General features: G+C 44.4%; 2 protein-coding genes across 3 annotated transcripts in view; one reads left to right on the top strand and one right to left on the bottom strand.

The window, feature by feature from the left end:
- LOC141111166 (uncharacterized) overlaps positions 1 to 26,167 on the bottom strand; it is a 169,961-nt gene that overhangs the window by 70,155 nt on the left and 73,639 nt on the right. Inside the window, exons 1-2 of one of the 2 annotated variants that reach the window (XM_073603208.1) lie at positions 2,741 to 3,391; positions 2,463 to 2,574 (exon numbers count right to left, since the gene is read on the bottom strand). In XM_073603208.1, the coding sequence (XP_073459309.1) occupies positions 2,463 to 2,519 (57 nt within the window). In that variant the 5' untranslated portion in view covers positions 2,520 to 2,574; positions 2,741 to 3,391. Of the gene's footprint in view, positions 1 to 2,462; positions 2,575 to 2,740; positions 3,392 to 26,167 lie in introns of those variants that run through there. The other variant, XM_073603210.1, reaches the window with a different exon arrangement.
- The window catches only part of CRTAM (cytotoxic and regulatory T cell molecule), a 70,945-nt gene continuing 60,666 nt past the window's right edge, over positions 15,889 to 26,167 (top strand). The window contains exon 1 of the mRNA XM_073603211.1: positions 15,889 to 16,503. Coding sequence (XP_073459312.1) covers positions 16,452 to 16,503 — 52 coding nt within the window. The 5' untranslated portion in view covers positions 15,889 to 16,451. The remainder of the gene's footprint in view (positions 16,504 to 26,167) is intronic.

The following is a 26,167-nucleotide window of genomic DNA, read 5'->3' as shown; positions in this document are numbered from 1 at the left end:
ATTTAAGCTTGTAGGCTTAGCTGTCACCATAGGACTGGGTTGGGGTCATGGACAGAAATAAAGATAACTTGTTCCTCAAATCATCCAAATTAAAAGACTTTAATTTTTGAATATATACAGTAAAATGCAGCTTCTTTTGTGATATTAAAGATTTTGGATCAACATGGTCTGGAGCCGTCTGTAAGTGTTATGCAACTGTGAAAGTTATTGGGTATCATATTCACCTTTAGACTTAAAAAAAAAAAAAAAAAAAAAAAAGAGCAGAGAAGGCGGATCGTGGTATGTTAAGCCATGAAAATCGATCTGGTATATTGTTATTCGACATACCAAAGCTTTGAAGGAGATCTAGAGGATATTTGTTTTAGTTTTGAGTGGAGGGATAAAGGGATAGCCAGGGTTCTTATTTGTGTTGTTGTCCCCTATTGGAGAGATTTCCCCTCACTTCCTGTTCGTGGAAACCTTTCAGCAGTTTATTACAACTGAAAATGGCAAAACCCAATTCTGCATTCCTTTACTTGGGAGGACATTGCCTTTAAATCATAAATCCCATGTGTAGTCACTGCACCTTCTTGCTAAGTCACAGCTCCAAGAATGAACCAGGAAAAAAAGTGCAGTTCAGAATTCAATGCAAACATTCCCCATTATGCATCTATCTACAAGAACAGACTCATTATAGTGTAATGGAAGGCATGGACATAGACACATAGGGGTTGATTTACCAAAAACTGGAGAGTGCAAAATCTGGTGCAGCTCTGCATATAAACCTTCCAGGATTTTTTTTGGTCACAGCTTAGATTGCCTACCTTGCACAGCTGCACCAGATTTTGCCGTTTTAGCAGTGGTGGCTCGTCCATAGGGGGTGCATATGCATGGATTTGATTGGGGTTTTTTTTTTTTTTGAAGCACATGATATTAGAGCCTGAGGCTTTAATTGGCTTCAAAAAAGGGTGGGCCTGCTCCCCGAGCCCTCTCACTTGTGTCACAATAATAAATTAATATTTGCTATTGTCTTCCTGATTCTCCTCCTGGCCAATCAGGAAGCAGTTCCTGAGACCCAGTTGGCCTGGGAGTCTTAGGACTCCTGGCCAATCAGGTCTCAGTCAGGATCCACTTCCTGTTTTGCCTGGAGGAGAAGCGGTGGCCACGGAGCAAGGAGCTGCAGCCCAGATGCATGTCTGATCTGCCTCCTTCCTAAGGTAAGGAGGCCTCTGATCACTGCCGCATTCCCATATGTCTCCCGCGAAGGGGGGGGGGGGGAGAAGGATCCCCTGCATTCCTGTCCCTCTCCCGCAGGAGGGTGGCATTGGTTTGCCGCTCCCCCCACAATATTAAGCACCAACCGCCACTGAGTTTTAGTAAATCAAATCCCTAGTTTTTGATCGGATCAAGTGTTGTGCTTAGGGTTGCCACTTTTTTTTCAAGCCAAACCCGAACACTTTAGCGGCTCACAGCAATTTTTTTAAATATACACTATAGGATTGTAACAGACCGGGGACACCTTTGGGCACTCCAAAGAGAATAGTAACACCGCACACATAGTGCCCCCCGAACCCTCCTGTCAGGCCCTGTTCTGAGCCACATTACTGTCATTACTGTCTGAATAATGTGTCCGGGTTTCAGGTGGACTGAAACCCGGACACATGATTTAAAACCCGGATTGTCCAGGTGAATCCCGGACAGGTGGCAACCCTAGTTGTGCTGCACATTAGCACTTCCCCATTACAAGGAAACAGGTGAATATCATGCTGGTTGTATTTAGCGATTACAGAAGCGCTAGGTCTCTCTAATATACAGTAGTGCTGGAGCCCCCTACAATACAGTAGCACTGGATCACTCTACTATACAGTAGTGCTGGAGCTCTCTAATATATAGGTTTGGCTAATTTGTAGCCACTGCAGGACCACAAGTCCAGGCATATCATATCTTCCTTACTGGTTCTTGGCAGCCTGACTCTCAGCCCTGGTTCCCACTGATTTGGTGCAAATTTAAAGCGGTACAAATTCGCATTGCGATTTTTGTTTACTTCGCAATGTGAATTCTGCTTAGCATGTGCGGTTTCCATGTGTATTTAGTGTGAATTTCTGAGGGGAGTGGTCACATCTGTGATTTTATTTTCCATAAAAATCTAGGCAAGAAAAAATTGCAGTGATGTGAACACTGGACCGCAATTTCAATCCAGTCCCATAGAAGTCTATGGAGCTAAAAATATGCACTGCACCAAACTAAAAACTCGCACAGGGCCCTTTTTTGAACCAGATCAAATTTGCACCGCATATATGTAAACAGCCTTCATCATGCTTTTTTTTTTTTTTTTTTTACATGACATGCAAATCTATGCTTTTTGGATCACATTTGTTTGGTGTAGGATTTGCGTAAGTGTGAACTGGGGTTCACCCAGAATTATTATCTTATAGTAAATAAACAGTAGAAATAATATGAGATAAGAAGTGCAAGAGATGGACCTTGATGTGACTCTCTAGCAACGTGCCGTGTCCTGCCACCAGCAGTATGCAGATCATCGCGTCCTGCGCTCACCGTGTCCCCGGTGCCGCCTCTTCTGTACAAAGGTCAAGGCTGCAGAATAAAGAGAACCTGTATTATCAAGGGCCCACTATAACAGAAAACTTGGCTTTTCCTCAACCGTCCAGCTGCACATCTCTTCCTCCATGCCAGCTCTACACGGTGTATAGTCCATCCCTCCCCCCCTCTCTGTACTACCCTCCTACAGCCCCTGTCACACCTCCTCCTCTATACATTCCATGTGTCACTATACAAAGGGACCTCGCAGACTCGAAAGCTCCCAATATCCAATACTGAAGTGATGTGATGAATGTATCTTTATGTATCTGTACTCTGTCCTTTCCTGCACAGAAGGCTAAGCTGCTCTGTGTACTCTCCTCCTATGGGACGCCTCCGCTACGTCACCCAACTCCACCTCCCATCATGTCATCACTGCTTAGGAGTCACACTCAGGCTTTGTCCCTGGGTCCATTTACATGCCAATCTATTATGTCTGTCAGCAAATGACCTTCATACACTCATCCTGTCCTGCTAGACCAGCATTTCTAGACTTTTTTTTTTTTTACCATGGAGGAAACCTTGAAATAGTTTGTAGGTTTCAGGCAATCCCCTTCTAAAATACTCATGGTACATTAGCATGATCACCAGGTCCTAGCGGGGGTTGGCAAGCTGGGGCCCTCCAGCTGTTGCATAACTACAAGTCCCATCATGCCTCTGGGAGTAATTGTAACTTACAGCCTTGCAATGCCTCATGGGAAATGTAGTTCCACAACAGCTGGAGGGGGCCAGGTTGCCTACCCCTGCCCTGGAGACTTTGAAATCAAACAAAAATTTTTTTTTTTTAATTAACCATTTCAATACAGGGCATTTTCACCCCCTTCCTGCCCAGGCCAATTTTCAGTTTTCAGTGCTGTAACACTTTGAAAGACAATAGCTCGGTCATGCAACACTGTACCCAAAAGGGTTTTTATTTCTTGCGCTATAAACAAAAGAAGAGTGACAAGTTTGAAAAAAAAAAAAAAAAAAAAAACACAATATTTTATACTTTTTGCTATAATAAATATCCCAATTAAAAAAAAAAAAAAAAAAAAAAAAAAACGCAACAATTTTTTTCCTCAGTTTAGGCCGATATGTATTCTTCTACATATTTTTGGTAACAAAAAAAAAAAAATCGCAATAAGCGTATATTGATTGGTTTGCGCAAAAGTTATAGCATCTACAAAATAGGGGATAGATTAATGGCATTTTTATTTATTTATTTTTATACTAATAATGGCGGCGATCCACGATTTTTATCGGGACTGTGATATTGCGGTGGACATATCGGACACTTTTGACACTATTTTGGGCCCTATACACATTTATACAGCGATCAGTGCTATAAAGATGCACTGATTACTGTATGTCACTGTCAGGGAAGGGGTTAACACTAGGGGCGATCAAGGGGTTAAATGTGTTATTTAGGGAGTGATTCCAACTGTAGGGGGAGGGGACTCACAAGGGGTGGAGACCGATCGGTGTTCCTCTGTACTGAGAACACACGATCGGTCTCATCTCACCTGACAAGACGTGGATCTGTGTGTGTAAACATCCACGGTCCTACTCTGTTATCGGGCAATCGCGGGTGCCCGGCGGACATCGCGGCCGCCGGGCACGCGCATCGGCTCCCGGGTGACGCGACGGGCACGCGCGGGCCCCCCTAGACGGCTGGGAAGCCGAGGATGTCATACGACGCCCGCCCAGGATGGGAGATCCCTCCTGTGGACTTCATTTGACGGTGGCTGTGTTGGGAAGTGGTTGAACAAAATAAATAATAACAATGGCCAAAAAAATAACACAGACAGTGAAAATTGTAGTGACCCCCTTACATTAGTGATCAGTGGCTAAGTGACTCATTATACTGAAGGTCAGAGTACAAGAGACCCCTTTACATTGGTGGCCAGTAGTGAAGTGACCCATTACATTGTTGATCAGAGTGTAGAAGTGACCCCTCTGACATTAGTGATCAGTGGTAAAGTGATTCTTTATATTGAAGGTCAAAGCAGAAGAGACCCCTTTACATTGGTGGTCAGAGTAGAAGTGACCCCCTTACGCCTAGTATACACGATCAGAATATCGTACCAAAAATACCGCTTTCAAATCGATTGTACGATAACCTGATCATTAGCACAGAGCTTTTGAGAGCCAATCATGACAGTTCGTGCAAAATTATCTGATAGAACAAGCACCATGTTTTTTTTTCGATACCAAATTGTACGATTTTCGTTCAATCATCCAAAAATGCAATACAAATACAATATGATTGTAGCAAGGTCCCAGGTCTCCTTTGATCTAATGAGAACCTCCAGGGCCAGGGATAGCCAACATCCTTCTGTATGTAGTGGGTTGTGAGGCATGGTGGGTGTATAGTTGTTAAAGTTATTGGGCGCCAGACACTTCTTGGATGCAAAAGAACGTTTATTTCTCTTAACAACCCTTTTTTGGGGGGAGAGAGGGTTAAGGCCAGGACATCCAGCAAGACACCACATCTGCATGTATAGGAATGCTGTCTCCTATGGCAACAGTCTTTAACAGTTCCTTCACTTTCACTACAATTACTCCTTGTAGTTCTTCAGCCCACTGAGCTCCCGGTCTCTCACTAGACCCTCTGATTCACTGTCACTGAATCCCTTGAGCTCCTTCAATCCTCACGGTGGTATCTTCCTCAACCTTCACCCCCCACTGGCCTGCTCGGTCCCTGGCTTGACACACAAGGCTGTTCTGCAAGCCTCACCTCCGCTGGTTGGGTCCCTGGCTTGATACCCACTGAAGTTTCCCGATTCTCCACCGTCCCCGGTTGGTGAGAATTCTGCTCCGGTACTTGCTTCAGTTACTCACTGTGGTCCCTGGTAATAAGGGAGATAGTCTCTTACTGGCGACAGCTTCCCCTTTACCTTTTACCTCTTTACCCCCTTTACCTCTGACCACGACAGATTCTCCGGCCGGCAGAACCGTCACTTCTGGTTGGACTGCAAGCCGCAATCCCAACCCTACGCTGCTCTCTTGCTTCTGGCTAGGACCTCAGACAGCCTAGCAGCCAGATGCCCCCGGGACAGGCCCAATATCTGGCCTAGCAGCCCGGGCAATACAACACATCCACCCAGACAGCCGTCCAGGTGGCACAGAAAACTGATCAACTGGCTTCACCCAAATATATAGGTTCTCCCAGCAGGCCAAGGGATTAAAAAAAACCCTGCCCATTGACTGAGATACCCATAACCTGACCCTGCTTTGCCCTTCTCGTGTCTAGTACCACCAAGTACCCGGCCACTTAGTGGTAGAAGAGAAAAGTGCAACAAGGCCAAGCTTAGGGAAAAATCAATACTGTAGGTCTCTAGCAATCAATCAGGATAACTACTCCTGGCAAGTAAATTTGTGAGGAGCAACCCTGCCTAAACTCCAGAGTGCTACAAATACAAAACATGACATCACTTCCAAATATTCATTCTGTCGTACGAGAATTTTTTCACTTTAGTAACCTCTTCATTTTTAATATGGAGACTAGCATTAGAAAAAAAAAATCTCATTGTGTGTACGAGAATTTACATTAGGGATCAGTGGTGAAGTGACTCATTATATTGGAGGTCAGAGTAGAAGTGTGGGTGAAACCACTCGCCCTGCTTGTGAGGGTACATTTTGCAGTGCATGGGCTCATCAATGCCCAGGACCAGGCGGGAGCTGCAATCATGTGAGAATCAAACATTTAGGCCCCTTTCACACTTGTGCGACTTGTCCTGCATCAAAGTCACGCTACTTTCAGGTCATACAAGTGTGAAAGGGGCCTAAGGCAGATTCCCATCTTAGAGCTGAACCGTGTTACTGTGTGCAGTAATAAAAGTACATAGTTCCTCTGAAAAGTACCATCCCGTGTCACTACATACTGTTGCCTGATGTATGTTACATTTGGGAAAGACACTGCTGAGCCCCTGCCCTCTCCACCAGTCCAGCATGTGGGCAGGTGCAGTCTTTCTTCACTGCAGGTGGTGCTTCATGCAGTGGCACTGCAGCTGGAGAGGAAGTCAAGAGAAACACAGTTCCTCTAGTTTCCTGGGTCACTGGGGAAGCACCCAATTGAATGCTGCCACCCCATGTGACTCTGGCAGCCATCTTGAGTCAAGCAGAGCCTTGTCTCCCAGGCCGTGTGAGCTTTTATGCTAGTTGATAGAGTAGAAACAGGTATGTCGCCTGTTAGGGACAGTACTAGTGGTAGGGAAAAGTTCCTGACAAGAAGAAAAAGCATAGGGTCACAACTCCGTGGACATTTTCCTTGGGCACCAGATGGCCAGGCTGCATTTTGCTGTCAAATCATCTGATACCCGTCACCTTCGCATAGTTGGAAACCATGAGCGTACCGGGCTGGGCAGGCGTTCCTCGAGGTTGTTGTGAACTGTCGTTGCATTATTTAAACAAATGTTTTCTATTACACCTGTCTGTGGGAGTAACTGCCGCTGCACCCCACTTACAAGCGTACCTGTGTTACCTCACTCCCAGTAACAGAATAGGGTCCCACCATGCACCTAGCGCGGACCTCATGCGTGTACTTAACTCCTTCCTTCCCATACCATGTGGCCAGGCTTTGGGTCTTTATAATGCAGGTTCAGTCCCGGTTGCTACAGGAGACCTACTGCTGGGGAGGGAACCAAATCACTGACCCTCCTTGCTAAATCCACTACAATTTCTCAGGCAACAGTGGTTTGATGTAAGTATCCATATCTGATAACCTGGGGGCTGCTGGTATTGGCTGTTGATCACGGTAGCAGTCCATGTTATGTACAGTTAGAGCTGTGACCTTCAGGGTGCTGCTACAGCGGCTTCTGCCCTGCACACTGAACACAGGGAGTAGCTCGCTATTTTTTAATTGCAGGTGTTCTCTGATTGGACGAGGTAGAGAGGAGTGACAGTGACTTCATGATCTGCGTCTGATCCAATCAGAGAATGCTGTGTATGGTGTAGTGGCTGCATTATTTTCTTTTTCCAGGATAAGTACATTTTCTGCAAGCACAGATAAATAGAAATCCAATGTCCTTGTAACCTGTGAACTGAACTGAAAGCACAACAGGTCTCTCACAAGGAGGTTGGCTGTAGCGAAAGTGGTCATCCACAGGTATCTCCAGACAGGCTCCACAAAGGAAAGGAGCCTCTGGTCTGAATGTCCAGGTAGTGGCAGGGGTCCCATGGATAGGCATACAGGAAGGTGTCTGAAGATACAGGGCCACCCCACTGAAAGGTAGTATTCCGAGGCCAGCTAGCTTAGTGCCCACCTATAGTGACTGAGGCTTAGGATGGAGCTGTGTGCTCTTGCACTTCTATCTAGCGACTTGCATGCAGGGATCAACAAAAGATCCCCCCCACTGGTAATAGCTAACATACCCAATTACTGCTGTTCCATCAGGGGCCATCTCTCTGAGCAGGGAAAGGAAACAGTGGATTTCGTATCCCCTGGGTATATCAAGGAGTCCTGGGAATTGTGGGAGCCAACTGGATCGTGGGAGAATAATGTAAAGGGGCTTGCGCCTACTGCTGAACAAGGTGGGTAGAGAGGGACTTTACTACAACTCCTCTGCTCTGTACTACAACTCCTCTGCTCTGTACTACAACTCCTCTGCTCTGTACTACAACTCCTCTGCTCTGTACTACAACTCCTCTGCTCTGAACAGTGAGTGAGTGTTGTCACCCTAGGATGGGAGGTCTGTTACTGGCAGGATCACCAGGTAAAAACTATATATAAAAAAATGAAAAACAAATATAAAATGAAAACTAATGTGCAGGTACCACATCAAAGGACGAGTAAACTGCAATATATTACCTTTATGCCTAATGCTTAAGATCAGCCTAGCCCAGTGATGGCGAACCTTTTTGAGCCCGAGTGCCCAAACAGCGTCACAAAACCAACTTATTTATTTCAAAGTGCCAACATGGAATTAAACCTACTAGCGGCTCTGTACAGAGGATGGGACTGATCATCCCTCTGAATGAGCCCTAAGGGACCAAAAATGTAAGATTCTGCCCAGAAAAAATCTTTTCTGCTTTTTCAAAGGAGTGCGTTACGCTCAGAATGCAGGGATCAGACATGCGTTGTGCTCAGAATGCAGGGATCAGACATGCGTTGTGCTCAGAATTCAGGGATCAGACATGCGTTGTGCTCAGAATGCAGGGATCAGACATGCGTTGTGCTCAGAATGCAGGGATCAGACATGCGTTGTGCTCAGAATGCAGGGATCAGACATGCGTTGTGCTCAGAATGCAGGGATCAGACATGCGTTGTGCTCAGAATGCAGGGATCAGACAAATGCGTTGTGCTCAGAATGCAGGGATCAGACAAATGCGTTGTGCTCAGAATGCAGGGATCAGACAAATGCGTTGTGCTCAGAATGCAGGGATCAGACAAATGCGTTGTGCTCAGAATGCAGGGATCAGACAAATGCGTTGTGCTCAGAATGCAGGGATCAGACAAATGCGTTGTGCTCAGAATACAGGGATCAGACATGCATTGTGCCCAGAATGCAGAGATGCGTTGTGCTCAGAATACAAGGATCAGACATGCGTTGTGCTCAGAATGCAGAGAAGCGTTGTGCTCAGAATATAGGGATCAGACATGCGTTGTGCTCAGAATGCAGGGATCAGACATGCATTGTGCTCAGAATGCAGGGATCAGACATGCGTTGTGCTCAGAATGCAGGGATCAGACAAATGCGTTGTGCTCAGAATGCAGGGATCAGACAAATGCGTTGTGCTCAGAATGCAGGGATCAGACAAATGCGTTGTGCTCAGAATGCAGGGATCAGACAAATGCGTTGTGCTCAGAATGCAGGGATCAGACAAATGCGTTGTGCTCAGAATGCAGGGATCAGACAAATGCGTTGTGCTCAGAATGCAGGGATCAGACAAATGCGTTGTGCTCAGAATACAGGGATCAGACATGCATTGTGCCCAGAATGCAGAGATGCGTTGTGCTCAGAATACAAGGATCAGACATGCGTTGTGCTCAGAATGCAGAGAAGCGTTGTGCTCAGAATATAGGGATCAGACATGCATTGTGCTCAGAATACAGGGATCAGACATGCGTTGTGCTCAGAATACTGGGATCAGACATGCGTTGTGCTCAGAATACAGGGATCAGACATGCGTTGTGCTCAGAATACAGGGATCAGACATGCGTTGTGCTCAGAATACAGGGATCGGGGGGTGATGTGAAGGCCAATAGGGGACACTGCTATGGGGATGGCCCTTCCTAAAGCAGTGTCCTCTGGCCCCTTCACATACCCACCACATACACAGCAGTGTCCTCTGCGCCCCCCCTTTCCCCCATAGCACTATCCTACCTGTGTATGTGCAGACAGAGTCCTCCACATTGTCATGCTTTAGCGCCCTTTAGCGCCCTCCGCCCGGGGCCCCTGCACAGGAAGCCGCTCTCCTATTGGCCTCAAAGTCCAGGAAGGGAGGAGTTATACTTCTCTTCCTCTGTATCGCGGCGCTGCTTACAGAGGCAGACACTCCGTGTCCTTCCCACTAGGCTGCCCTCAGTGCATGCAGGGAGGGTTTTGCTTACATCTGCCGCCCCACTGCCTGATCGATCGCACTGATGATAGGAAGCGAGCCGACTCCTCCGCGCCTGCACCGCCAGTGCAAGAGGCTACCTTGCTGGGGGATTCCCTCCCCTATCCTGGCGGAGTGCCCACAGAGAGGGCACGCGTGCCATAGGTTCGCCATCACTGGCCTAGCCTAATAAAATAAACCAAAAACTTCCTTTACCTCCCCTGACTGAGCCAAGTTCTCCTTCATTTGTGTCTCACAAGCTCCCCCTCCCAGACACTGCAGATCACAGGGGGAGGTTTCAGTAACAGAGGCAGTGCTGTCAATCCAGAAAACAGAGGATGGGACTATGAGTGGCCAGGTGCTGATTGACAAGCTACAGGTTTATGAACTAGCAGTGACAATGCTGAAAGACACGTCCTGTGCGACATCTTCTCATCCCACTATAGTGTAAACAGGCACAGCCTACAGAGAGGTGACAACTCTGCTGTGAATTCAGGAGCAGTGCAGCATTGTTGTCACCTTATCTCAGGAAGCTGCATTCAATGGACTTCACTGGCAGGATCAACAGGTGTTTTTAGGACTTTATAGGGGGACTAGGAGTGAACTGTAACTGCAAATATCCTTATAGTTGAGTGTTGCAACACATTTTTTGAGGGAGGGCTATAGCTCTACTTTTTCCCTGGAAAATGGATATGGCCAATTTTGTTTAATGCAGCACACCACAAGGCACAGAGGACTCACTTCTATTGCACTATGCTATAACACGAATGCCATGTGCTGCTCTATCTTAGTGCACCAGAATGGCATCCAAAATGCATTGCTGTACGTTTTACTTTTCAATAGTGGGTCCTGGGTTGTTTTGTCAGCCTCTGACATTTTCATCAGCCCACATCATCCCTTATCTTACCCTACATAGACCCTGACAGCGGCAGGACTATCATAGAGCAATAGTTTGCTGCGTTTATAGTACACATAGTCCACCCCCTGTCCTCTCCACATCACCCCAACTCCATGACATCACGATTTGACACCTCTTCCCCCTCATCTCAGTGTACAGTATAGGAGGTGGGAGGGCGACGATTCATTACAGTGAGAAAATATATATAGTCACAGAGGAAATATCACATCGCAGACCGAAGTTATGCTTGTCGCAATTCTCTCACTGAAGACCACAAAGCAACGAACTTAACCCTTTCCAGGTCCAGGCTAAAAATGTGCTTACCACTGCATGGCCCCTGAACATGGACCAAAGAGAGGTCCCTCCATTAGGGCCCCATCACACACGGCCAGTTCCAGTGTGGTTAGTATGAGTATTGTGCAGTATTTTGTGGGTTAACAGTGCTTTGTGCCAAAGAACCCTATTCATTCAGCATAAGCTGCCAACACATGGCAATGGAACAAAACCCATAATTGTGCCTTTTTTAATGCAGTGGCCCACACTGCAGTGTGTGTGCATTGTGGTGCACTCTGTGTCGGTCCTTTGGTAACTACTGTTCTGTTGCAGTTGAGGCCCATTCTAATCGAATGGCACCACACATTAGACAAGTTTCACTGCATTGCACAGGTACAAAGCCAACTTTAAAGGTCAGTCCACGCAAAAATTAATAGTTAAGTTACAGGTGAAGACCAATGAACTGATTCACCTGCTGGTTAGTGTCTCCTGAAAGATCCAGGAGGTCAGAAGCATCAGCATAAGTATTAAGCGAAGATTCTTGATATGCTGATGATCAACCAAATTCAACCCTATATCTACATTGTTGATTGGATTCCCAAAGCCACTTGCCAGCCTAAAGGGATTAAGTAAATGATTCCCTTAAACTCCTAACCATTCTCTTCCTTACTAATACTCAACTCTCCTACCCAAGTTGTTGGTCAGCATGGCTCACCCTTCCTGACTGATCAGGTCAGTGGCCACGTGCAAATGTTATTGGTGACCCAAAGGCTAGATAGAAATATCTAAGTTATGGCCAAATGACATCAGGTTAGATTGCCTTTTGGCCCATTACCTGGAAGACTGGAAAGCTCTGAAAGGAGAAATTAGTCTAGAGGGCTGCTGCATGCTCTGCATATTGGGAGTGAACCAATGGTGGTTCAATGGTTTCCATACAGTGCCTTAAAGCTTGGTCAGAATATAGAGGAAGCAGAAGAAGTGACCCACTGATGGTCAGAGAGTCCGAAATGATGAGAACTTCCAGCTGCACAGAATGCCAGTAGCTGAAATGAAATGTTAAATAATAAATAACTACTGTTGTATTTCATTCAATTCAAGTCAAGCAACATTTGAGATTAGACAATACATAAGCCCTTCTAAAGGTAGGGTCAGAAATCAGCAGCAGGGACGGCCAGATCTGCATGGCTACATTCAGGAAACTTGGACCAGACTGTGTATGTACAAAATCTATCCAAACACCGCAAACATAAAAATATTAGTGAACAAAAAACCCAGTGACAGAATACCAACCTAAACAACCTAACAAAAACAGAAAGCCTAACAACTAACTAGATACAATATATACAGTATGGGGAACACAGAAAAGCAGGGGAAAACTGGAGGTGCAGGGAGCAGATGGGAACGGGAACCAAAACTGGGATCAAAAAACAAGGGAGAGTAGGTACAAGGCAGCAGGGTACAGGGCACAAGCAAGATCATGGACAACGGCAAACAGAATCTGGCAGCAACAAAACACTGCAGCGAGAGGCACTAGTAGGGAAGAACCTAAATACCCTGCCAGCAGCCAGCATCAGGTGGAAACCGATTACTGGAATCTGCTGGTGGACACCAAAACTACAACCTTCCACTCTGGGAAGCACAGTGCCACCAGCAGGTGATCAAGGTCCTGACAGGTGAGGGTGTCCAAAACCCTGAAAAAGATTGCATTTTATTTTAATCAGTGGTTTCATAAAACATTGCTTTGGACCCGGCTTAGTGTATAGTTGTTTTTCTCTTGGGGGTATTTTTTGGTATTTCTGAGCAGCATAATTAAATCATGAATAACATAATCCTGACAACACTCCATGCCAATAATAGAAGATCTAATGCCGCATACACACGGTCGGAATTTCCGACAGAAAAAGTCCGATGGGAGCTTTTGGTCGGATAATCTGACCGTGTGTATGCCCCATCGGACTTTTTCTGTCAGCATTTCCGACGGACTTAGATAGAGAACGTGCTGTAAATTTTTCTGGCGGAAATGCCGACGGGCTTGTCCTGTTGGCAAGTCCGACCGTGTGTACGTGGCATAACTCCTCTGTTTCTACTTGAAGCTCGGTCAGGCAGTTTAATGAGTAGGAGAAGCTCTGTGAATCGCTTTGAGAAGGAAATAGTTTTAGGTATTTTTCATGGTATGAATAGATTTGTTCTCAGTGTCCTCATTAATCCCTTGTCTGTGCCCTCACCTGTGCCTTTTGGCCCTTTATTTGCCCACCTGTACTCCAGTGTAACAATTTTATCAACTGCCTGAAATTACCTATTGTGGGTTTATCGAGAAATGACCAGACTCAGAAAGGTCATATGTATTTGTCATTTTGGGAAGTCCTCATGGTTTCTCATCAATGCCATGTGTGAACATAAATGACACAAACCATGACTTCTTATACTAATAGGATGTCACTTATGTGGGTGCCAGCATTACTTGTAAAGAGTCCTGTGGGAGGTTTGGCCAAGAAAAAAAAAAAAAAATAAATAATCCTCTTTTCCTTAAGCTGTTCTGAAGCCTTGGGAGAGTATCCCCAAATCCCCTCCATGAACTCCTTGGCTCTCTGACTGGTGGCTATGAAAAAATAGATTATAATTAAGGTCCTGTGTCAACAGGCTTTGGAGTTGTGTCAATGGCATCAGTTTGAGACACTTCTGAGATCATTCAGAATTCATTAAAGTGGTCGTATACCTCTTTAGTACATTTTTACCTACAGGTAAGTCTATAATAAGGCTTACCTGTAGGTAAAATGAATATCTGCTAAACCTGTACGGTTTAGCAGATATTCACCTTGCATGCAGCCGCTGTCATCAGCGGCGCATGCGCTCTGAAGGTCCAGCGGATGCTGCTGGAAAATCAGAGCTTCTTGCTGAAAAAAAAGCCTCCCGGGAGTGACGTCATTGTGGCTCCGGCCACTCATAGTAGGTGAGGTTGAAAAAAGACACAAGTCCATCCTATGTGTGTAAATATATGTCAGTATTACATTGTATATCCCTGTATGTTGTGGTCGTTCAGGTGCTTAGCTAATAGTATTTTGAAACTAATCGATGCTCCCTGCTGAAACCACCTCCTGTGGAAGGGAATTCCACATCCTTGCCGCAAAGAACCCTCTACGCAGTTTAAGGTTAAACCTCTTTTCTTCTAATTGGCCACGTGTCTTATTAAACTCCCTTTCGCGGAAAAGTTTTATCCCTATTGTGGGGTCACCAGTATGGTATTTGTAAATTGAGATCATATCCCCTTCTCAAGCGTCATTATGCCTTTGCCTTATAGGTTGTTTTTGTTTTTTTTCTTCTGGGTATACAACAGCTTTAACGTGCATTTGACAATCAGATGACCTCCTTCTCAATTTCATTTGACCTGCTTTAAGTGGGTTATGCAAATCCCATAGACTTGTGGGAATGCAAAACACCTTGGAAGCGAACAAAAACCTGTTGTCACGGGCAATAAAGATTATTTTTTTCCAGTTTGACAGCTGTAACATGCCAATATTGTCTCGATTGCTTTTACCACAGCCACCATATGGCAGGAATCCATAAACAGGGCAACAGTTCACAATGGTAGAAATCCCTGTGTGGTAGCGTACAACAGACATGACAATATTTATGATGTGGAAAATGCAACAATATAATGTGGACACAGGTCACTCAGCTACCAGGCACCTCTGTCTTGAGACTTTGCCATATGCCGGTCATTACACAGTACTGCATCTCAAGTCTGCAGTTCACACCTTCCCCAATTGGGAAAGCTTAAATAGACTGCTGGACCTTTAGCCTGTGTCTGACCAGTAGGTTGAATTTGTTTTCTGTTATGCATAACTCAGATAACTAATTGTAGTTTGGATTATGTTGAAACTCTATTTTGAACCTATACTGACCAGCTATCTCTACTCTGCTTCTGATTGTTAAGACCACCTTCTTGTGGATTGTGGACTTTGCTCATTGTATCACTTCAGTGTGTGGTGACTCCCCCTGTGACAAAGCATGTTCACAAAACTCTGCGACACCACCCAGACTCCTATAGATTACTGCTGAAGCTCAGTTCCACCAGGTCACCTTAATAAAATAGATGTTCTTTGCTTGCTGTGAGTGCCAGTCTGTCACTCTTCCTACAAGGTTGACCATCTCTGTGCCGCAACCTACTGTGATCTCTTCAACCACAGAAATATTCAAGGCACCCTACACCTGAACCCAATGCAACATGGCCCTAAAGAGGCACTCTGACTAAAACCCTTCTAATAATAAACTTTTTTTTATGTTCTACAGCTGCCTGAAACATGGGAACTGTAATGCCCTGTACACACGGTTGGATTTTCCGATGGAAAAAGTGCGATCGGATTGTGTTGTCGGAAATTCCGAACGTGTGTGGGCTCCATTGGACTTTTTCTGTCGAATTTCCAACACACAAAGTTTGAGAGCAAGCTATAAAATTTTCCGACAACAAAATCCGATCAGTTAAATTCCGATCGTGTGTACACAAATCCAACGCACAAAGTGCCACGCATGCTCAGAATAAATTAAGAGACGAAAGCTATTGGCTACTGCCCCGCTTATAGTCCCGACGTACGTGTTTTACGCCACCGTGTTCAGAACAATCGCATTTTTCGACAACTTTGCGCAACCGTGTGTATGCAAGACAAGTTTGAGCCAACATCCGTCGGAAAAAATCCATGGATTTTGTTGTCGGAATGTCCGATCAATGTCCGATCGTGTGTACAGGGCATTAGAGTTAATTTATTTTTAGTCTTACATAAACCCAGAGGGAATAAAGACCATATTTAGTTTTCTATCAAAACCTTACAGCTTTTCATAAAAAAAAAAAAGAGTCAGCTGTACCATGTTGGAATCTGTAGTTACCCAGTGGCTGGAGAGCTGTAACCCATGTAGGACTATTTCATATAGAAAGTTATTTCTGTCTCATTAAGTGGTTTCCTATAGCCTCAGAGCTATAGGTCTCAGGTGGGGGGTGCAAGCTTGTTTGTGAACTTTGTGGTAAAGCTGCGCCGCTCACTTTCTCAGGGTGGAAAGACCGCTTGTGCTCCATCAACATACTGATGTCACCGGTCTTCAGAGACTTCCGTAACCCCCCCAACACCTCAGACATGAAAACGTTTGCAGAGTCTGGAGGAAGCTCAGAAAGAGAGAAGTGCAGACAGGACTAATGATTGTGTGCGCACTGCTCTGTGTGCTGGGGGCTCTGCTCAAAGGGGAAGGTAAGTCCAGACTTCTGGATACATTACCCTTACCATAGTATTTACTAGTATGCCAGGAAGATCCTGATCCCCCAGGGTAGACATTGCCTTACCTACACCAGATGGTGAGGCATTCAACATTGTATCTACAAGTACTGGAAAGTCAAGTGTAGTTCTTTCTTTCCTTATCAGATATTATAGGCCAGGGGTCTCCAAACTTTCTAAACAAAGGGTCAGTTCAGACTTTAGAGGGGCCAGATGTTGGTGTCAGTGGGAGGAATAGTGCCTAATCATTTATAGTGGGAGGTATACTACCCCATCGTTGGTGTCAGTGGGAGAAATGGTGCCCCATCATTGGTGTCAGGGGGGAGGAATAGTAACCCATTATTGGTGTCAGTGGGAGAGATAGTAACCCATTGTTGGTGCCAGTGGAAGGAATAGTGCCCCATTGTTGGGGTCAGTGGGATGAATAGTGCCCCATCGTTGGGGTCAGTGGGATGAATAGTGCCCCATTGTTGGTGCCAGTGGGAGGACTAGTGCCCCATTGTTGGTGCCAGTGGGATGAATAGGGCCCCATTGTTGGTGCCAGTGGGAGGAATAGTGCCCCATCGTTGTCAGTGGGAGAAATAATGCCCAGTCGTTGGTGGTAGTGGGAGGAATAGTACCCCATAATTGGTTTCAGTAGGAGGAAAAGTGGCCCATGATTGGTGTCAGTGGAAGGAATAGTGTCTTGTATCAGTGAGAAGAACAGTGTCCTAAGGGCTGGATAAAAGCAAGCAAAGGACCGCATCTGGCCCCCGGGCCGCAGTTTGGAGACCCCTGTTATAGTCTAAAAAAGTGCCAGTGGATTGAATCTATTACTTGCCACATTGGAAAACTTGAAGCTGTTCATCTTTGGCACAAGATATTTTGGGAGTAGAAGGTGAGGTTTTAAGGGGTTAACTGGGGGCTTATTCATAAATACATTAACTGGTGGTGAATCAATCACTGTCATTTAAAACATTGTGCACCTAGAAGATTCACCATCATTGAATTTTTGTTGAATGTCAGATTCACTGCTTTGTAAATATGACCATAGGGATTGTTCAAACCAGGTATTTGATCAACGCAGGCTCAACCCAAGAGAATTGCGATAACAATTGTTCCCTATGCGCCCTGCCACACCATACAAGTGCGTTGCCGTTTTGCATAAAACTGCAGCAGGTCTGCTTTTTCATGTAATGCAAAACAATGCGGTACAACACACATCATTGTGGCGCAATGCACTGTTGTGCATACGGTTAAATATAGTGATTTTTGGTCACTTTAAAAAATGTTACAAAAAAAATGAAAAAAAGGAAATTATCACAAGGCTTTTTAACAATGCATGTACAACACAAACCAGCTCATGCGCGCTATGGCACTATAACATACATCCACTGTGTGTGTGAAAAGGCCCTTAAGCCCCGTACACACGATCCGAAAATCGTACGAAAAATACTGCATTCAAATCGATCGTACGATAATCGGATCGTTAGTACAGAGCTTTTGAGAGCCGATCAGGACAGTTCATCCGATATTATTCTATCGGACATGCACGGAAATTTTTGCTGTACGATGCCAGATCGTACGATTTTCGTTTAAGCAGTACAGCGGTCCTTCGAAAATGCAATACAAATGCATTACAACACGTGACATCACTTCCAAATTTTTATTCTGTCGTACGAGAATTTTCGTGACTTTAGTAAACTCATCAGATTCAACGTGAGATTAGCATGCAAAAAAAAGGACGATCATTCGTCCTATAATCGGATCGTGTGTATGGGGCATTAGTGTTAGGGATTCGGTTAGGGCTAAGGGTTAAGGTTAAGTATGTTACAATTAGGGTTAAGGTAAATCCAGTCTCGGTATCAATTTCAGCCAGTTCAGCAGAGACTGACCGAGATTCAAATCATGTATGGGCAGGTTGAATGTACCGAATGATCAACTTGGGTACGGCCAACCTGTCGGATTTTACATGCGATTATTGCTTGCAGTTGTTATAGGCGTTAGCAATGATCACGGTATTCTCGTCAGGGACGGCTTCACAATGGCTTCTCATGAGGGATTCCCCCATCATTCGTTGATGGGGTAATCAAATGATTTTCTTTCGTAAAGAAAATCAATCCGTCTATGGCTGTCCTTAGACGTTGAGGGTTAGGTTAGGGATTATGGAGGGTAGAGTTTTAAGCTAAGGGGACACTAAACTCATGTTAAAAAAAAAAAAAAAAAAATCAATTAAAATATGTATTCTTAATTCAAGAATGTTCCTTTTATTTCGCTCAGCCTCCTCCAAATTTTTTTATGCTGTGATCCAACTTCTGGTAGAGAGTGGCTACATTCATTCTGCATGGTCCCACTGTATGTAGGAATGTAGCCACCTTCTCTTGCTCACTCCAGAGATGGACTAGGGACTATGGGATGTGTAGTGTGCATGGTGTGCATGGAGTAGTGTACATGTCCGTAACTAAAATGCATCGCTCATTTCAAGCAAACAGAAGTGAGAGGGGAAAAGAAGGGGTTCAGGAGCTCACGGAGGATGTTACATGGAGGCAGAAAAACACAGGCAAGAAACAATTTAATGTATATGGTTTATTATTGGAGAATAAGGATATTGTTTAGTGTCACTTTAAGTTAAGTGTTAGGGAGTGTTAAAATACACTCAACGGCCACTTTATTAGGTTCACCTGTTCAACTGCTTGGTAACACAAATTGCTAATCAGACAATGGCATGCCAGCAGCTCAATGCATTTAGGCAGCTAGACGTGGTGAAGACAACTTGCTGAAGTTCAAACCGAGCATCAGAATGGGCAAGAAAGGGCATTTAAGTGACTTTGAAAGTGGCATGGTTGTTGGTGCCAGACGGGCTGGACTGAGTATTTCAAAAACTGCTGATCTGCTGGGATTTTCACACACAACCATCTCTAGGGTTTACAGAGAATGGTCCGCAAAAGAGAAAATATCCAGTGAGCGGCAGTTGTGTGGAGGAAAAGGCCTTGTTGATGTCAGAGGAGAATGTAGAAAAAGAGGAATGCCCCAAAAGGGATGGTATGGGCAGGGAACCAACACAGGATCGATAGACAATAGATACAAAAGGAGTATAAAAATACAAATTTTATTCAGTATACAAAAATATCAACATCTAAAAACGTTCGTGAAAATGGGAACAGGAGTATAGAAATACAGCTGCTAAATGCTGCAGCAAACAATGATTCTGAGAACCAAGGGTCAGAAGCAAATTGTAGCTGAAACAAAAAAAACCCTACATGTTTCAGAAAACACAAAAAGATTTGTTTCTTTTCATGATACTGTACTTCCTTCTTCAGGGGTTCAGACAAAGCGTGTCGTTATATTTCTATCAAAGAAAAAGGACATATATACACATATAAATAATCGACCAGTAAATAAACAATAAACTTCTACATATAAGAATTTGTTTTTCAGAGAGGCAGGCATACACCACGATATGTACTATATAGGTTGGTACTCACAAATCGCATGTTCCTCTACAGTGAAGATAATACACAGCAATAGTGTAGGTAGATAGATTCCCACATCCGGAGGTCCACTAAATTGAAATACAACTCTAGGGTGACCCCAATGGGTTGAAACTCGTTACCCTCTTCAATATATGGTAAGTTTGTATGTGAGACAGGTCTCTGCTTGAGGCTAATGGTGAACTGTACCCCCAAGGTGGAGCGGCAGGTCAGAGCTCACAGGAACCGCCAAAGAGATATGGAGGGTGCGAATCTGACAGGTAAAAAAGGGAGACAAGAAGGTATACATATATACCGTATGTATGTATGTATATATATATAAAATCACTGCTGAGATATAGATAGAAGGATCAAAAAGTTAAAAAAGATAAAAAAAGAGATAAGAAATCTCCCTGGAGGGCAATCTAAAGAATCAATACAGATAACAAAGAGTGGATCAAAAAATATAAGTATATAGAGAAAAAAGACCCATTTATATAAGAGAAAGGGAGGAGCAGAGTATTGGTTTCTAACCTTTTTTTCTGGACAATCCTCTCACATCCATGCAGGGGTAGCGCTTATCTCGTCTGTGCAGCAATAATGTGCTGCACTTACCTGTATTAAATAGCCTGGCAATGGGAGTGGTAAGAAGGAGGCAACCAATCTCAGCAGGTTAAATGTTCCAAGCATCAGAGAACAGTGGGGAATACAGCCTAGTGAATCATCTGATAAACATCCAGACACCTGTGTGACTCACACACCTGTGTGTAGGAGACCCTCCATTCGCGGCTCCCCGGCCGGCGCGGCGTCCGGCGCCACCGCGTCAACTGACGCGATGAAGTCAGACATCGACGTAGGCCGCCGACACGGAGGATGGGCGGCAACTAAGGGCAAGGATGAAAAGAAGCCGGTGCGTAAGCGCGGGGCACCGAAGACCCGGCGCATGCGCACATCTGCCGCAAAACACTGCCTCAGTCGCCAACAAGAAGAGGAGCGGAGGCCCCCACCCATGTCGGGGAGCGCCAGCGAGCCACACCACTGAGAGAGGGGGGAAACAGCACCCACCCAAGCCGAAACCAGAGACAGTCCAAGATTTGCAGAGAGGGCATAATAAGTAAAAAATAAATGTAAATATAAAGAAATATAAAAAAAAGAAAAATTATATATAATTGGAGTTTCCAACAGTGAATAATATAAAATTTAAACTTGCGCTGAATAGTGAAAAAAACAGTGAAAAAGGAAACTAAAGCAGCTGCCACACACAAAGTAGTGTGTGCCAGCTTGGAGTTTCCAACAAGCTTGGACTGACGGGACGTGGGATTGTCATCTGTACATATTGGTATTGTTCAAAGGAATCAAGAACAAAATCTTCAGACAAAAAGAGGAACAAGGATGATTTCAAAAATAAGGAGAACCATACATAAAGAACATAGTAATAATATCCATACAAAACATGTTAAGCATTTTAAACGGCAGATAAAGTATGCCAATATCATTAAGATGACTGAAAAAATTTGGTGAAAGAAAAAGAAAAGAAGAAAAGGGAAGGGAGAAGGGGAAAAAAGGAGACTGTAGTAGACCAAAAAACCATTGGAGGTTATGTAAAAAGAAAAAAGACCGATAGATGAACTTACAGTTCTTTGTCGTAGCCTCCCGCCACAAAGCCTGGTAAAAAAAAGGGTTTTAGGCTGAAGGCTTCGTTGAGGCCAGGTGGAGAGGTAGCATTTAGGTTTGATATCCACCAAAGCTCTCGTTACAAGAGACTTTTGTTAAAATCTCCGCCATGTGGGCTTGGGTGTAGGCGATCCAATACCAAGACAGATACTGTTGGACAGATACCACCATGAACCTGGGCGACGTGTCTGCCCAGTAGGAGATCAGGATGAACAGTTTGCACAGCCCTAATATGGTGGTATAGTCTCGGCCATAGTTTTTGTACCATTTTGCCTACATAGAAACAGTTACGGCTGCATAGTAGCAGGTAAACTACTCTGGTCTGGCAGTTTGAATAGTGTTTCGGTACAAAATGCATGCCATTTGGTAAAGATATTTTTTCTGGTATCCATGTAGGAGCACGATCCACAAGGGAATGTCCCCACTGTTGTACATGGATCACCTCTCCCTGAGCCTCAAAATTCACTTTGAGCCAACAAATCACCCACAGAGGTGGCCCGTCTGTATGTGATCAACGGGGTTGGGGGTACAAAGGGTCCTATTGTAGGGTCGGATGTTAATAAATGCCAATATATTTTGCATATTTGCAGTACTTTGTTATGGTCATTGGTATATGTTGTAATTATTCTATGGCTTTCATTTGAAGTTGCGACTTTTTTTGGGGCCAACAGTTCGTGCCTGTTACTGGCATTGGCACGTTGGAATCCTGTTTTAAAGGGATTTATGGCTGTAGCCACGTTCGAGTAGACTTTTTTAAGTTTATTGGCCTCATGTTTAAAATCCAAATGGTTAGCACAATTACGTCTGATACGTAAATATTGACCATAATAAGGGATGGAATTGATGAGTGGTTTCGGATGGAAACTAGATGAGTGCAAAACTGTGTTGCCTGCGGTGGGCTTCCTAAAGAGCTTGCAGGACAATAGGTTAGATTCATTTTTGAAAATTTCAATGTCCAAAAAGGTGACTTTGGACATATCAGAAATCATTGTAAATTTAAGATTGAATTTATTTATGTTTAATGCCTTTAAACACTCATCCGGGAGGGATTGGGAACCATCCCAAATGATGAAGAAGTCATCTATGTACCTGTGCCACATAACAACGTGGCACAGGCACATAGAGAGATCCTTGTCGCTAAAAATCGCATTTTCCCATTCCCCCAGGTACAGATTGGCACAGCCAGGGGTACAACAAGTGCCCATGGCTACGCCCTGTACCTGGAGGAACAGCTGACCACCAAAAGAAAACACATTATGATTGAGTATGAGATCTAAAGAAAGGAGTATAAATTCATTAAACAGGGCTTCATGATGGCTAGTCTGGGACAGCACCTTGCGGATACATGCTAGCCCTCTACAGTGTGGTATTGAACTGTAGAGGGCCTCCACAACGATGGTTGCAAGAATGCATTTATCAGGGACTTGTATATCTTCTATAATTTGTAGAAGATGGATGGTATCTCGGATACAAGAAGGGATTGTGAGGACAAAGGGTCTGATATGCTCATCTATTAACTTGGATAAATTTTCAGTGATAGATCCGTTACCGGAGAGAATTGGTCTTCCCGGTGGATCAACAGCATTTTTATGTATATCTGGTAATGCATAGAACGTTGTCAATCTTGGATAAGGGGTACGGATGAAATCCCACGTTTGTTTGGAGATGGTATTACTGGAAAAACGCATCATCTACAAACGAATAGAACTTTTTGTTGAAAGCCTCTACAATGTCTGAGCCCACTGGGCGATACCAGTCACGGTTTTTTGTTGAAACACATTTTTCTATAGTGTTCATTGTCCATAAGGACAATGTTCGCTCCTTTGTCACTTGGTTTAATCGTAATGTCATGATTATTGGATACATTTTGTAGAGCCAACTTCTCACTTTTGGTTAGATGCCCATTGTGGCAAGGTGTACAATTTTGATTTGATCTCTTGGGAGGCCATCTTGAGGAAGGTCGTGACACCGTGATTGGAGCTTGGGGCAGGGTACATGGAGGAGTTTTTTTTTAAAGAATATTTTACGGGTGGAATATTTGTGGGCGGATCCTCAGTCTCTTTAAGTAGAGATTCTAAATCGATGGTATCGATAAGATCCCTTGGTTCGCTTTCTTCTAAAAGAGAATTTAGGCTGTCTAAGGCCTGTCGTGCTGAACATGCGACAGCCTTCATTATCTGGCTTTTGCTTTTCAAACATACTTTTGAGTAATAGTTTGCGAGTATAAAGGTGCAAATCCTTTATAGCTACAAACTTATCCAATCTATTATTTGGGCAAAAGGTAAGACCCTTAGAGAGAACTGAAGTTTCATCTGAAGTAAGATTATGTGCTGAAAGATTAACGATATTCAATTGTGAGGAAGAGGATGATACATTTAAAGGAGTACCGGATTTGGGGGTGCGGGGGGTATTCCCCTGGTTTTTTGGAAAGAATAGTGTTGGAATCTTGACAGATGGTGTAGATAAAGGGGTTTCAACTGGTGTTGGTGCTGTAGCGTCGGCACCGAGCAGTGGTGTCGGCGTCACAGAACCCAAGACAGCAGTGGATAAGTTCTGGGATTGTGATTTGGGAAAACATTTTTTAGTACTACTTGCTGAAGGATGATCTCCTTCTTGGCGTCTTTTTGGTTTTCTAGTTCATCTAAATTGTTTGGGGGGAGTACGAGAGACTCAGGAGGTCGAATCAGATATGTCTGAATTACTCGGATATTGTGTAGGATTGCGTTGAATGTTTTTACTCCCAGTTTTCTGAGACCATTTATAGGTCTTGCCTTCCTCAAATGCTTGTTTATCTCTTAAGAATTTGAATTCTTTTTTAGAGAGAATTGTTTTATTAAAAAGTATATGTACTTTTAAATTTATCGTTAAGATCTTGGAAGGAAGGGTGGGTTTGTAATGGTTTGATTTTCGAATAGATGGAGTCTATATTGGCATCTATATCGATCATGCGTCTCTGGTACTCCTCTATTAGTAGTGTCATCATTCCCACAGAGCACGATTTCAGATTTTTTTCCCATGCTACTTTAAATGCAGAACTTAAATTATCAAAGGAAAGAAAAATTTGGACACAAAGTCCTAAGGGGTTGAGGTCATCTTTAATATATTCTTTAAAACTTTTTACGTGCCAGTAAGTGAGCGATTTCTTCTCAAGCCATTTGGTAAGGCCCGAGAATAAGAAGCTCAATTCAGAGTCACAGGATTCCTTCTGATCATAGTCCTGTTGGAGTTTGGTCACAAAACATCCCAAGATTGACTATATAGTTCTGCCGTTTCTGAGAAAAACCACAATAAATTTGAAGCTCAAAAAATAGTTCCAAGGAATAGGGACTAGACGGGTATCTGTCGATTAGCCTATTAAATAGTTTCCTTTTCAATATTTTTCTATGTCAGAGGAGAATGGGCAGACTGGTCCAAGATGATAGAAAGGCAACGGTAACACAAACAGTGGCGACCCGTCCATTAGGAGCACACAGGCACCGCCCCCTTATCCACATGCGGGCCGCCAGATGCATGGATTACAATGGTGGGGGGTTTGAAGCCCGTGATTGAAGCCAGAGGCTCTATAGGCTTCAAAATAGGGTGGGCTCAGGGCGCAGAGCACTGCGCTCTGAGCCCACCCAGTTGTGTGACACTAATGAATGAATATTCACTAGTGTCACACTAATTCTCCTCCCGGCCAATCAGGAAGGTCTGAGATCCGTTTCCCAATTGGCTTAAAGGAGAACCTATGCTTGCCGCCGGGAGGAGGAGGAGGGAGGAGACGTGAGGAGAGGAAACACAGGAGAAGCGAGCCGGCCACCCAGGAAACCCAGGGTAAGTGGCTGTGCACTGTTCACCCCCCCCCCCCCCAAAAAAAAAAGAAAAAAGATACCACCAGCCGCCACTGAACACAAATAACCACTCGTTACAACCAAGGTATGCAGAATATCATCTCTGAACACATCAAACCTTGAAGCAGATGGGCTACAGCAGCAGAAGACCACACCGGGTGCCACTCATGCCAGCTAAGAACAGGAAACTAAGGCTACAATTTGCACAGGCTCACCAAAATTGGACAATAGAATATTGGAAAAACGTTGCCTGGTCTGATGAGTCTCGATTTCATCTGTGACATTCAGATGGTCGGGTCAGAATTTGGCATAAACAACATGAAAGCATGGATCCATCCTACCTTGTATCAATGGTTCAGGTTGGTGATGTAATGGTGTGGGGGATATTTTCTTGGCACACTTTGGGCCCCTTAGTACCAATTGAGCAACGTTTAACCACCACGGCCTACCTGAGTATTGTTGCTGACCATGTCCATCCCATTATGACTACAGTGTACCCAGTGGCGACTGGTGCTCAAAATTTTTGGGGGGGCTCAAACTGAAGAAAAAAAAAAATTATCAATTGCAGCTACTGTGCCATCAAACGCAGCCACTGTGCCCATCAAACGCAGCCACTGTGCCCATCAAACGCAGCCACTGTGCCCAAACGCAGCCACTGTGCCCATCAATTGCTGACACTGTGCCTAT

The sequence above is a fragment of the Aquarana catesbeiana genome, linkage group LG10, assembly GCF_042186555.1.
Source record: "Aquarana catesbeiana isolate 2022-GZ linkage group LG10, ASM4218655v1, whole genome shotgun sequence".
Classification (NCBI taxonomy): domain Eukaryota; kingdom Metazoa; phylum Chordata; class Amphibia; order Anura; family Ranidae; genus Aquarana; species Aquarana catesbeiana.
The sequence above is the reverse complement of the archived record's forward strand: the minus strand, read 5'-3'. Positions and strand labels throughout refer to the sequence as shown.